The sequence below is a fragment of the Xylaria bambusicola genome (genome assembly GCF_022495145.1).
Source record: "Xylaria bambusicola strain CBS 139988 unplaced genomic scaffold F5B22scaffold_4, whole genome shotgun sequence".
Taxonomy (NCBI): Eukaryota; Fungi; Ascomycota; class Sordariomycetes; order Xylariales; family Xylariaceae; genus Xylaria; species Xylaria bambusicola.
The window spans coordinates 1,535,595-1,549,779 of NW_025953557.1; the positions used below are offsets into that span (position 1 = coordinate 1,535,595).

General features: G+C 32.4%; 3 protein-coding genes across 3 annotated transcripts; all 3 read left to right on the forward strand.

Annotated features, from left to right (window-relative positions):
• Positions 1 to 1,076: 1,076 nt before the first annotated feature.
• F5B22DRAFT_591293 (uncharacterized protein) lies at positions 1,077 to 2,498 on the forward strand. Its single transcript, XM_047973850.1, has 3 exons — positions 1,077 to 1,864; positions 1,935 to 2,010; positions 2,066 to 2,498. Exons 1-3 carry the CDS (start codon positions 1,819 to 1,821, stop codon positions 2,241 to 2,243), a joined length of 300 nt encoding a protein of 99 aa, XP_047835090.1. The 5' UTR covers positions 1,077 to 1,818; the 3' UTR covers positions 2,244 to 2,498.
• Positions 2,494 to 4,799, forward strand: F5B22DRAFT_357633 (uncharacterized protein). The gene is made up of 2 exons (XM_047971031.1): positions 2,494 to 4,305; positions 4,418 to 4,799. The coding sequence occupies exons 1-2, from the start codon at positions 3,061 to 3,063 to the stop codon at positions 4,667 to 4,669; spliced, it is 1,497 nt and encodes a 498-aa protein (XP_047835091.1). The 5' UTR covers positions 2,494 to 3,060; the 3' UTR covers positions 4,670 to 4,799.
• A 1,294-nt stretch (positions 4,800 to 6,093) lies between these two features.
• On the forward strand, positions 6,094 to 7,140 carry F5B22DRAFT_357636 (uncharacterized protein). The gene has a single exon (XM_047971032.1). The coding sequence runs from the start codon at positions 6,380 to 6,382 to the stop codon at positions 7,124 to 7,126; it is 747 nt and encodes a 248-aa protein (XP_047835092.1). The 5' UTR covers positions 6,094 to 6,379; the 3' UTR covers positions 7,127 to 7,140.
• Positions 7,141 to 14,185: the final 7,045 nt, after the last annotated feature.

The following is a 14,185-nucleotide window of genomic DNA, read 5'->3' on the forward strand; positions in this document are numbered from 1 at the left end:
GCCTAACCGTCGATTGTCAAATGCCGTAGGAAGAAGGATAAGGCGGGACCAAAAAAAGTGTAACTAGGATACTGATAATCTCGGTTAGGCGGAACGAGCAAGAACATGCACAAGGTACCTAATATGCTTGCTGGCGTATGTGTCGTATGTGTCGATGCCCTCTCTTGGTTGGGTATCCTTCCCTCTCTCCTGTCACACTTGGCTCTTTTTTTATTCTATTTATTTATCCCTTTCTAGGAGAACGAACGACGGACCTCGGCTCACACTCGAAACCTGAAAGGAGAGGATGTTGAGGAAAGCTTTTCTTGAACAGAAAAGGGGGGTGCTAAGAGAAGTAAAGGGAGGAACAATGAGGCCCGGTAGGCGGCTTAGTCGGTTTTCCGAGCTCAGCGCTCAGGGGCGATGAGGATATAAAAGACGGGTCGGGCCGGGATCTGCCAGGCGGTGATGCAGGCGGTGATGCAAGTAAATCCTTATATCCCTTATTCAGACGGCGACGGTGGGTGCGATGGGACGGGTCGGCCAGGAGAGACGGGGACGATGGAGGGGGTGAAATCGGGGGGAGGAGATGGAAACGGGGTCGTTGACGGGGAAGGAGGGCGACGGTTTAGGTGGAAGCCGGAACGACGCGAGTTGTGAGTGAGGAAGAGGCCCCGGGTACGATTGTCGGTTGTAGAAACACAGACAGGTACCACGAGAAAAGCGATGACTTGTTGGTTTTTTGAGAGTGGTCTGCTTTTGCAAGCTAAGCCGCGAGTAAAAGAGCTAGGGAGGTACCTAGATTAGCGGTACCTATCCTATGGACTAGCAGTGAGCACCCCCTACCTCCGTACCTTATGTAGGTACCTAGGTTAAGGGTTAAGCAGTTAAGCACTTGGGGTAGGTGCCTAGGTACGTAGTAGATATACCCCCCTAGGTACCTACATATGTACATTAAATACTGTAGTTGGTGGTATAAAGTCTGGACAGGTGCCAGACACCTGCGATTTGATCTGCCAGAGGTAAGTACGTTAGCTAAGTACATATATGTAGGTAGATTACCTAGGTACCCTACGTACCTACTGTAGATATAAGGTCCTACAGGTAGTAGTCATTAATAAACAGCTCTTCCTGTGAACCTAGGTATCACTCACTTGCGCAATACCTAGTACTCAGTGGTCAGTGGAAGGTACCTAGGTAGTCAGTTAATTGGATAAAACGATCAATACCTGGGGTCTTAAGTTAAATATGTACCTACCTGACCTTTGCTCCCGTCTTTCATGAGGCACTAGTTGCCTACTACGTCATTGCCATCCCCCCCCGAGCGCCCTTCCTCCTCCATCAAAGCTCGACCATGTCAACATCAAGGTACGCCGAGTCGTGCGAGATGTGATATGGAGTTAGGTACTGCATGCACCATCGATGTTGCACATGAATAAAACAGGCATCGGGGACCTTGGGTTCCGCCTATTCGATTCTTACGGGCATGGCCTGCCCAATTAGCGTATGCATACAAGTACCGGTAGGTGAGTCGATGGGGGAGTCACCGAGGGCCTTGGGGAGTAGGTAGGCACGTCATGAAATCATAGGTAATAGACCTACCTACCTTGCCTACATCTTTGTCCGTTATCATACTAGGTACTGTCAAAAGACCTACTATAAAACCTAACCCTCCCCCCGCGCCATCGTACACCCACATTAGAATCGTCTACAAACATCACGTCCCCATTACACTTGTGGCTTGATGTACCTTCTCCTTATCCGCCGGGGAAACAGTCTGGGCCTTTACATCTCTCCAACCCAACCTGAGGCGTCTCTATCTTGATTATCTCGACAAAGATGGGGGCCGTGTCAGCTGTTCTTGTGGTTCTGATCACTATTCTCTGTGTGTATCTATCTATCCATAAGCACCCATCGCCGTGTGCAAGAAACGGATGTTGGCTAATGCTATCAAGTTCCGCCTGCCGGTGTCGCCATCGTAGCCGGATGTGGCGCCGACCTATTCATCAATATCGCACTCACCATCCTCGGGTATGTCCAGCTGCAAGCAAATACGCGTAGGCGAAGAGTTAACAAGTCATGCTAGATACATTCCCGGTCACATTCATGCGTTCTACGTTGAGTACGTCTACTACGACCGCCGCGAGCAAGTGAGAGAAGGACGTCTGGCAGCTAGACGGGCGCCGGGCGTGTACAGTGATCGCGTTCAGACAGGTGGACAAGGCTACGGCACTATAGTCCAGCCTACCAGCAATCATTACTGAGGGGCGGCGTCGCACCGCTTCGTCCCGCTGTCAGATGGGAACCAACCAGGCTTTGAAATTTGGTTGCCGGTTGGGATTTGGCATAGGTATCATTATTTGGGGATAGCCCGGATAGGTATGCTTATGCAACAATTAAATTGTACCTGGACGCTACCAAATACTCACTAGTACCATGCTCGGTTACATGTAGGTAGTTTTGATTTATGCCACAACTACATGTAGTATTTGATGTCTGGTCGGCTACTCAATTTTCTCATTGTGAAATACCTCATTTCAACCTACCTAGTTGAGCATGCAGTTGAATTGTAATGACTAGTGGGATGAAAAGGAGCCCCTCCCCCGCCAAAATGGCGCAGGGCTACCTCCTTCGTAGGTTCGGGGCTGACAATGGACAAATTGACCAGACCAGTCAATCCAGCCATTTGGAGGAGACCACGAATTTTGTAGGCCACAACCGGCGTCAACGTGGCAGGGAGGCGACGACGGCCCCAATTCTCCCGCTCTCAACTAGACATGGTCCCCATTTTTCCCGGCTCTATCGTATGATATTCAAAGCACTTCTTGTCTCTACTAGCCCAGACATCGCATGGTTCCAGACCACGGCCACGTGGGAATGCACACTAAGTAACTTCGGCTGCCTAGGGATGTTGACCTCTGGACTTGGACTTGGAGCCTACAAGACGGCATAGGTAATCCCCGTGTCTAACTCAGTGCCAGTCCATGCCATTGCATTTTGAATTGTAGGCGTACTTTCGAGCGATATGCATTTGCTCACCTACCCATACACACCTGAATGAACGTATAATGCTTAGGCAAGATGGCGTCTTCGCGATCTGACCACTCCACCTCAACCACAATATCGACATCGCCCTCCTCCCCAGCAGCCGCCGGCGGCCCACCTTCGTCATCCCGACTCATCTGCCCTTCTCGCTTGCCACTGCCGCCTATATCCCTACCAAATACCTCGTCCGTTTCTCTTGTGTCAAGCACCGCCCAGGGGCGACCCATCCCTTTGAGCGATGCCAACGCCGCTGATGGCACTACCGCCCTCAGAGAGCTCAGCCGTTCCCAGCCTATCGTTCGCCACCCGCACACTAAGACCTCCGGCCCGCCCCCGAGTACAGCTGGCACCACCACTGGCACAACCACCGGTACCTATTCTCAGCCCGTCTTAGTACGCACATACTCTGGGCCTCTCTCCTCGTCCACACGAGTCCGCTCTGGTTCTCGAAGAGATGCCATAGCCGGTGTTCAAGGGAAGTCTAAAGCCCCCGCTCCCAATGGCCGCCCTTCCGGCCGTCGCGGTTTCGGCGTGACTCTCATCCGCCCACTTCTGAACAAGAAACCATCGCTCGGAGACGATGCAAAGCTCCCACCACTCGAGGCCTTTAGCTTCAAGAATATAATGGCAGAGATAGAGCAAGATATCGGTGCTGATTTGGATCGCATTGCGGATATATGTGCGCGGTCGCGGTACTCTTTGAGCAACCAGTATGAAATTCATGTAGCTCCTCACGGTTCTGGCACTAGCTTCGCACCAGGAGGGGTGGCCGTAGTGTCTGTCGATCCACCAACTCATGATAATAGCGGCCCTACTCTGCAAGCTATATCCATCGACGAGGAGCATAGTGGAGTCAACAACGGAAGGGGGGTTCTGGTTCGGCGGAGGAGCGCGGCATACGGCACACTGGAGACCATCATCAGCTCCAGCCGGTCTTCGGATGAAGACAGAAGTAAGAGGAAGTCAGCCGCCGAGATCGCGGCTCAAGTACGCGGCCGTGTCCCGCACTCAAGTCCAGAAGGTAGCGGGAGTACTCACAACGCTAAGACCGGAGCCAGTAGCGAACTCTATGGCAAGCGAACAGGTCAGTCTTCAAAAACACGGCCTGCTCTAGCAGTAGCTATCTTTGCCCCTCGAACGACGAAGAGGGATCTGGTAGGGGAACCTGCTACCCCTGAGACATCTCGTAACCATCTTGTTAGCACAACCGCGGCCGAAGGGGCGGCCCCGGAGGATAATGGCATTGGGTTTCTTGGGAAAGAGCGGGTTTCGGTTTCTGTGGTAAGTTCCGGCTCCTCTCCTTATGCTGTCTTCATTTTTGATTTGATTGCATTGCCATGCATGCACCGTACTGTGAAAGGCGCTATATGTAGGCATATTGACCTTGCCACAGTCTAATTCGGTAGCTGCTGCTGCCATTACGGCCCCGGAAGATCCGAGAGACCAACACAGGCTTTTGGGCAGTTTTAGATTCGGTATTTCCTGGAAAGGGCCATCCTCAACGAATGTCAATTCAACACCACAGAGGCCAGATAGGATTAAGAGTTACGCGGAGGGCACCTTGCGTCAGTTATTGAGGATCTCCGAGCCATCTGGTAGTCGAGGAGGAAAGTCCACCAGTCAAGAAGGTGGGCTGGCAGGATAACATGCGTTGTTGCTGATGTTGAACTAACTCAAACTTTCATATACAACACATAGCCCTAGGAAATTCTGCACCAACTTCTGTAACACAACCTACCTGCTTCTAGAGGAAATACAGTATACTATCGCGGGCGTGATCACGTTTAAGCCGTAATGAGTCACAGTCCGGGTCCATTACCTGTGCCTGTGGGCTTTACAGGTAGTAGTCCTGATGATCGCAATATTTCCAGCCTCGAACCTACCCCAAATTTGCGGAAGAATAACTATACGCGAGACTTTATAGAATTAGTCAAGGTTTTGAGATTTCCAGCCTTCACCCCGTATTCATTATGTCGTGTCAGCTGAGTGTTCAGAAATCGATACGATATTTTTTCCGTGTTGCCACTAGGACGATTAACCACATACACCCATATGCGTGTACATACATATAAGAACATAATGTTGATAGACCACAGTGGCTATCAGTTCCCATTCCACCAGAAGCTCGTTGGCGTTACGCGGTATAACACAGAGGGGCATGTTCTCATCTAAGCTCTTCTAGTCATACTCGATGCGTCTTGGTAAGCTTTACGGAGATCAGCATAATTGTGTGCTATCTATCATAAGCGATAACTAGGAAACTGATGAGCAAATGTTTGGGCTATATTAATGATTATGGTGCCAGACAAGTTAACTTGGTTGATTCCTATATCCCGGGAGATAAAGGTTACAAGGATAACATGCGAGGCAGTCCTTGTGATCATTGTTTGTAAGGATATAGGACCAATCTGAACAAATACAGCCTGGTTACATTACCTATGCATATACGATGTTCAGCTGTGAACTAGCCCAGCAGCATTCCCAAATTATACCCAAGGCGCACATTAACTTAGAATTGAAACACAAACCACACAGGCCGCTTCGATAGCGTAGGTCGGAGATGGATCGGCTAGCGTTCACATATTTCACTCGGCAAGACATGCCAAAGATGATACTGACAGCAATCCAACATACTATTGCCAGATACCACGGGTGAGACCATGACTCAAGCTATATGATGCTGTTTGCTGAAAATGATCTTAGGATATCTCACCCCGTTTGGTCCTCGCCAATACCTGCATTCTCACGTTGCATGGCTCCTGCGACTAATATGGGAAATTGATATTTACACTAGAGCATCCTCATTAAGTGAGGGAAAGCTCAAGCACAGCTGCCAAGGCGCTCTCAATCCCCGCAAGCTGAATCTGTGATCCATGGTAAAACCAATCTGTGATGAGAATAACAGCGACAAAGAATATTGCGAGTGCCCAATGATGGAACTCTGGCAAGTGCCTTCCTCGGGCTCTCAGGGTGTAATTAATTCTGAACCCGACTATTGAGTTATGGCAGCTGAAATGCCCACTTACAGACACGTTTCCACTCCAGCCAGGCTGCCAGCGTTCAATATAGACGCAGATCTTACCCTGACCGGTATCTCATTGAGGTTTCCCATTAGGTGTGGCAAGCGGGAGACATGAGCTGCTCATCTCAAGCCATGCTCTTGGTTGGAGTGGTCGCTTCATACGAACACGAGTAATTCAACGTATGTCTACGGGGTCACTGGTGTATATAAAGGCAGAAGGGAGTATGCTCACACACCATGATCATTGATCATCAACATTTAAGTATCCTTGAGCACTTGCCTATATCGCCTGTTTGACTTGATAACCATTCATCATCTTTTTCTCCTTCAGTTATGATCTGCTCTACCTACTGTCTGGGCCTCCTCTCGCTGGTCACCGGGGCCGTATCGTCTATTCTCCCATGGAATCCCTCCCCCAGCTACCCGACATATCCGTCATACCCATCTGACCCGGATACTTGCCAAAGCTGCCCAAAGCCCAAGCGCTGTTCCAGCATTGGTTGGGACTGGGCTTATTATCCAAACCCCCTTACCAACAGTGGCGAGAACTATCCCAACTTCAGGGCTGATGTTTTCAAGGCCCAGACCCCGGCTTACACTGGTGAAACCCCTGTGATCGGTCGGGCTTCAGCATTCGGCACCACGATCTACAATTCCTCTACCACACTCAACAGTGCATACTTTGTGCTCAATCAACACGCTTACCTCTGGGCGTGCGAGGCTGGCACTTGGCAATTCGACATCTCTGGCGTGGACGACCTTGTGCTGGCCTGGGTTGGTGACCTGGCATACTCTGGGTGGACGGACGACAACGCAAGTGGGCGGGCGGTCTGGACGTTTCAAGGCACTGCGTCGCACACTGGCTCTGCTAGCTTCACGGCTGAGCTTCCGGGATCATCTTTCGTACCTGTCCGTTTTCTCTTTGCTAATGCGCAGGGGGGTGGTGCATTCAAGGTCACGATCACAAGCCCCAGCGGTGTCATTATCCACCAAACAGGAAGGGATACAAACAATGGTTGGCTTGTCAGAGACTGTGGGGTTAGAGCCCCGGGGTTCGCTAGCTTTGGGCAGGAAGATTAATGTAGTTAGATTTAATAGTATTATTATTCAAGGTGAATAATTGTCACGGGTAGGTTGAATCTCAAAGGTCAGGTACAATGTTATAAGTCTCTTCATGTCAGAATAGGCGAGCCAGTTGATTGGAGGTTCAAAAGTGTATATATTGTTGCTAAGCAAATTCTGCTCTGCCCCTAAGGCATATACTAATAATTTTATAGGGTAAATTCTCGGAGTTAAAGTTAATTTAGCTTAGTTATATCTTTAATCTTAACCTTTATAAAAAACTTATTATAATTAAATATTAAATTAATATTTTAACGCATCTCCCACTTGACCTGGCCACCCAATTGAGCTGGCCACCCCCTTAATCTATATAAAAATCCAATGTTTCAATTTAGGATAACTTAACCAATATTGGTCCTACAATTTAATAATTAGCACCATTAGATCCGTTATTTAATAAGAAATCCGGCGATATTTTTTACTATTTTTTATAAAATTTATTGAGCGAGATATTAAGCAATACGCTAAAAGGGCGCTAGGCAAGGTTTATTTTAACGCTTACTTTAGCGTATTGCTTAATAACTCTACGAATGTAAGTCGTATAAATCAATGGATGGTACCGTTAAATAGCTCTTTTTCTTACAAATCTAATGGTATATTTTATTATTTTATACGATTAGTATTCGTAGAGTTATTAAATTATTACGTGATTAGTGCACCGACGTTATTTATATGGGCTAGGGGGGTGGCCAGGTCAATTGGGTGGCCAGGTCAAGTGGGAGATGCGTTATAATTAAAAGGATTTATTTATAATATATATATTATATTATAATATCCTAAGGTCCCTAAAGTATATATACTTTATATATATTATATACCCTTCCTATATATACTTTAAAGGAGATTCTTCCCTTCTTTAAGCTTTAATTTTATTAAATACCTATTATAAAACTAAAAAGACTTATAATATTATACTTAACCTTTAAAATTTAACCTATTTATAATAATTTTAAAGCTTTTCTTTAAAGTTATTTATAATATTATTAATTATAATATATTTATATATAAATAAATAATTAAAGCTAATATTCTTTTAAGAAATTTAAATTAAGGAAAGTTTTTAATAATAGCTTTAAAATAAAGTTAATATAATTTATCTTTAAAAAAATAATAAACTTAAAATTAATTATTAAAATCTTTTAATAACTTTAATTTAATAAATAAAGCTAATATTTAATTATTATAATAAATAAACATTTAACTTTTAATTAAAATTATAAAGCTAAAAAAATAACTTTTTAAAGGAAAGAAGGTTATTTAAAGTTTAAAGGTAACCTATATTCCTTTTAAATTATATTTAAATAAAAAAAAAAGAAACTTAAAAATATTAAGTTTAAATAAATTAAAGCATTATTTTAACTTTAATAATTTATAAACCTTTAATAATTAATAATACTATTAAGATTAAAAAAAGAATAATCTTAATAATAATAATCCTTTATTATTTAGCTTTAATATAAAGTATAGTTAAAATAATTATATATATTATTATAAATACTATTCCTTTAAAGAAGTTAATTTAAGTTAACTTTTTAAGTTTAATTATAACCCTTTTAATATAAAGTTTACTTATTTAAAATAGTTAAAATAAATAAAAGAATTAAAAATTATATTTTATAAAGCTAATTATAAGTTTAAAACTAATACCTTTAAAATTTTTTATATATATAATAAAATAAATAAAAATTATAAAAAGATATATTAAATTATAAAAAAAAAGTTTAAATATATAAAAAAAAAAAAAAAAATCTAATTAAAATATATTTTTAAATTAAATTAAAACTTTATTATATTAATTATTCTTCCTATAGGTTAATATTAATATATAATTTAAAAGAGCTATATAATATATTAATTAAAACTTTAAACTTTTTAATTAATATTTAATTAATATTAAAAGTTAAAATTCAAAATAAAGTAAAGGTAAAAAAGCTTTATTATATTATTAAAAATTAAATGGACCCCTATAAAAAGAATTAATAAATTTCTATAACCTTTTATTAAAAATTAAGATGAAAATAATTAATATAATATAATAATATTAAAAATTAATAAATAAGGATTAATAGGTTAATTATAAAAGAAAAAAGTTTAAATTAAAAAATATTTAAATTAATAATAAATTATTTATAAATATAAGTTAAGATTAAAATAATAATTAAATTATTAATAATAATAATTATAAAAATAAATATAAAGGATATAATAATAATAATTATAATAATAATTATAATAATAATTTTAATTATAATTATATTAATAGTTATAAAAGTAATAATAATAATAATTATAGCTATTAAAAAAAATAATAGTAATAGTTATTATTAATATTTTTAAAGTTTTAATTATTAAAAAAACTGTTAATTTAATAACTTTATTTTAAAAAGCTGCTCTCTTTTTAAAGCTTTTTTAAATTATTTATAAAGTAATAATAAAAATAAATTAAATTAAAAAAATTATAAAAAAGTAGTTTATTTTAATTATAATTAATTAAGCTATATTATTTTAAATTATATTTAATTTAAATAAAATTAAAACCTTAATTATATAAATTAAGGTTAATAATTAATTAAACTAAAGTAATTAAATAAGTAATTAAATTAATCTTTAATTACTTACAGCCTTAACTAAGATTAAATTAATCACTTATAGCCGTGATTAAGACTAATTTAGTCACTTATAAATAATCACCTTAAATAATTAATATAAAATCCAATTTTCAACCTTTTTTTATTCTGTTTAATTATTAAAATACTGCTTAAAAAGGCAGTTATTATCATATATTAACCTTTTAAAACGGACTTAAATTGGATTTTTAACAGCCTTAACTAAAGTTTTAATCTAATTAAGTAACTAATTTAATCATTCACTTTAACTAAAACTAATCATATATAATTTAACTAAATTAATTACTCACAGCCTTAATTAAAACTAATTTAATCACTTAAATCCATAATTAAAACTAAGATTAATTTAATTACTTATAATTAAGATTAAGATTAAATGATTAAATTATTAACCTTAATATAAATTATATAATATAAAAATAAACTATTTAAAAAGTTTAAATAAATAAAAAGTAAAATAAAGTTAAAATTAAATAATAATTATTATATTATTCTTATATTCCCCTTTTATTAAAATACTATAATTTTTTAAAATATAATAAATAATTAAAAAATAAATTAAAAGTATAATACCTTTTAAGTTAATAAAAAGCATTAAATTAAATTTACCCTTATATATACCTATTATATATTATTTTTATACCCTTTATATAATTTATATATTTAATTTAAAAAAACTACCTTTATAAACTTATATTAACCTAAATTCTTATATTAAATATAATTATATTAACCTTATTTTTATACTTTATTATAAATTAAAAAAGGTTTCTTTTTAAACCCCTTTATTATAATATATTATAAATAATAGTTTTTTATTATATAAGGCCTATTAAATTACTTATAAATTAATTAATAATTATAATATTATTTATAAATTTAAATATATATATATAACTATTAATTATAATTATTATTTAAAGGGTAATCCTATTTCATTATTTTAAATTATTTAAAAGAATTAAGGAATTATATTAAATTTAAATATAAATTATTAATTTTTTAAACTTAAAGCTTATTATTTTAAAATATTTACCTTATATTAATTTATAAAACTTATAAAAATAAACTATATTATTAAATAATTATCCAATTTTTAAAATTAATTTAATTAAAAGAATTAAAATTATATAACGCATCTCCCACTTAACCTAGCCACCCAATTGAGCTAGCCACCCCCTTAACCTATATAAAATCCTATTATTTTAATTTATAATAACTTTATGAATATTAACCGTACGATTTAATAATTGGTGCCTTTAAATCCATTAGTTAAAGGGGAATCCAGTGGTATTTTTTACTATTTTTTACAAAATTTATTAAGCGAAATATTAAGCAATACGCTAAAAGAGCATTAAGTAAGGATTATTTTAACGCTTACTTTAGCGTATTGTTTAATAATTCCGCGAATAAAAGTCGTATAAACTAAAGAAAAGTACCATTAAATAGCTTTCTTTATTATAAATCTAATAGTATATTTTATTATTTTATACAACTAATATTCGTAGAGTTATTAAATTATTACATAATTAGCATACCGATGTTATTTATATAGGCTAGGGGGGTAGCCAGCTTAATTGGGTAGCCAGGTCAAGTAGGAGATGCGTTATATTTTATATAAAATTTAATAATATTTTATAAAAGTTTTATAACTTTATTAATTTCTTTAATATAAATAAAGCTAATATACTTCTTTATTTAAAAAAAAGTAATTTAATTATTAAACTTAAAAAAAATACTATAATTCCTTATTACTTTATATATCCTTTAATATAAAATAAATTTAAAAAGCTATAAAAATAATTAAATAAAATATTAAAAATTAAAAAAATTAAAAAATTAATTAATTTAATTAAAATATTTATCCTTTTTATTTTTTAAAAAAATAAAAGTTTATATTTATATATAAATTATAAAGGATTTAATTATATTTTATATAAAAATTATTATACTTTACCCTTTATTTTAAAGCTATTAAATAAGATTTTTTAAATAAAAATATTTATAAAAGTTAATTTAAAAGATACCTATTATTATATTTATATTTAAAAAGGGAATAAATAAAAAATAGCTTTTTATATTTATTATAACTATTATAAATTTTTAATTATACTTATAAGTTTATTAAATACTTTTACTACCTTTTAAAACTATATATAAAATATATTTAATAATATTTTAAATATTTTTTATATTATTTATTTCAGGGTTAATAATTTAATCACTTAGTCTTAGTTTTAATTATAAATGATTAAATTAGTCTTAATCTTAATCACTGGTTTAAATGATTAAATTAATCTTAGTTAAGGCTATAAATGATTAATTTAGTTAAGTTATATATAATTAAAGTGAGTGATTAAATTAGTTACTTAATTAGACTAAAACTTTAATTAAGGCTATTAAAAATCTAATTTAAGTCCGTTTTAAAAACTGGATATATTATAATAACCGCCTTTTTAAATAGTATTTTAATAATTAAATAAAATAAAAAAAGGTTAGTAATTGGATTTTATATTAATTATTTAAGGTGATTTTTTATAAGTGATTAAATTAGTTTTAATCATAGCTGTAAGTGATTAATTTAGTTTTAATTAAAGCTGTAAATAACTAAAGACTAATTTAATTATTCATTTAATTACTTTAATTTAATTAATTATTAACCCTAATTTATTTAAATAATATCTTTATATTTTTTATAAATAAAAAATTATATATAAAATATATTTAAACTATTATTAAAAAATTATAAAAAGTAAACCTTTATATTAAACTCTTTAAATATTAATTTTATTAAAAAAAGATTAAATTTTTAAATAATATTATTTTTAATTAAAATATTAAAATAAATCTTTTAAAAATTAATATAATTAATTAATAGCTTATTTTAAATTCCTATAAAAAATTATAATAATTTTTAAAGTTTTATAACTTTTATTACTATTTTATAAATAGATTTTTTTAAATTATATTATTATTAATATATTATTTAAAAAAAGGTATATTTAAAATAAAAAAGAGTTAAATTTTATTAAATATAACTATAATAAAAGTATTTAAAAATCTTTAAGTTATATTTAAAAAAGCTATTTTTTTATATATTTTAACTTTAAAAAGTAAATATTATTAAAAATTAATTCCTTTAAAGTAATATTTATAAATAATTTATTTTAATAAAATAATTAAAGTATATTTAAATTAATTATATTTTATTCCTATAAGTTTTTTAAATAAAAAATATAATATAATACTTTTAATTAAAAAATACTTATAATAATAAATTATTTTAAGCATTAATAGTATTACCTTTAAAAAAGCTATTTATTAATTAAAATATTAACTAATTATAATAATCTTTAAATATTTATAAAAACTTTAAAGTTAAATAAAAGGTAAGTTTATTAATATATATATTTAATTCCTTTTAACTTTATTATTAAATATAAAGTAAGTAAAAAAAAATAAGGTTAATTTATCTTTATATTGCTTTAATTTTATAGCTATTTTATTTATTAATATAAATATCCTTCTTATATTAAAAAGGAAAATTATTATAATATAATAATTTAAAATCTTTAATTTATATTTTAAAATATTAATTAATAAATTATATATAATATATATATTTATTACATAAACTATTTTTATATAAATAATTATATATAAATAAGTATAAATAATTATAAATTTAAAAAAAAATAAAAACTTAAAGTTATTTAAAGATTTAAATAATTTAATTTTAAAGGTTTAATAGAAAGATTTTAAATATTAAGTAATTTTATATTAATTTAAAGCTAAAAAGGTTATAAACCTTTAATAATTAATAAAAAAAGATTTAATTTATTATAAAGAAAAGGTTTATATTCCCTTTAAAAAGCCCTTTTATTTTTAATTTATTAAATTATATTATAATTAACCTATTATTAATTATTTTAATTAAATTTATATTTTAAAACTTCTATATTATAAATTTTTTTAAAAAGATATATTAAATAATATTTAAAAGTATATAAAATCCTATATAATTTTCTTTAAAATAAAAGTTAAATATTATTAAGAATATAATAAATTAAATATTTTATTAATTTTTAATTAACCTATATAAAAACTTTTTATAGATTTTATTATAGGTTTATTTAAAACCTTTTATAAAGGAAAATTAATTAATTTTATTTTAATTATTATTAATAGATTTATTAAATTTATATATTTATTTTTAATTAATATTATTATTACTTTAATAAAACTAATTATCTTTTTTTATAATAAAATTAAATACTTATATAATAGCTTATAAAGTATAATTTTAAATAAAGGTATTATTTTTATAAGTTAATTTTAATTTAACCTTTATTATTACTTTAAAATAAAATAATACCTTTTAATTATATTT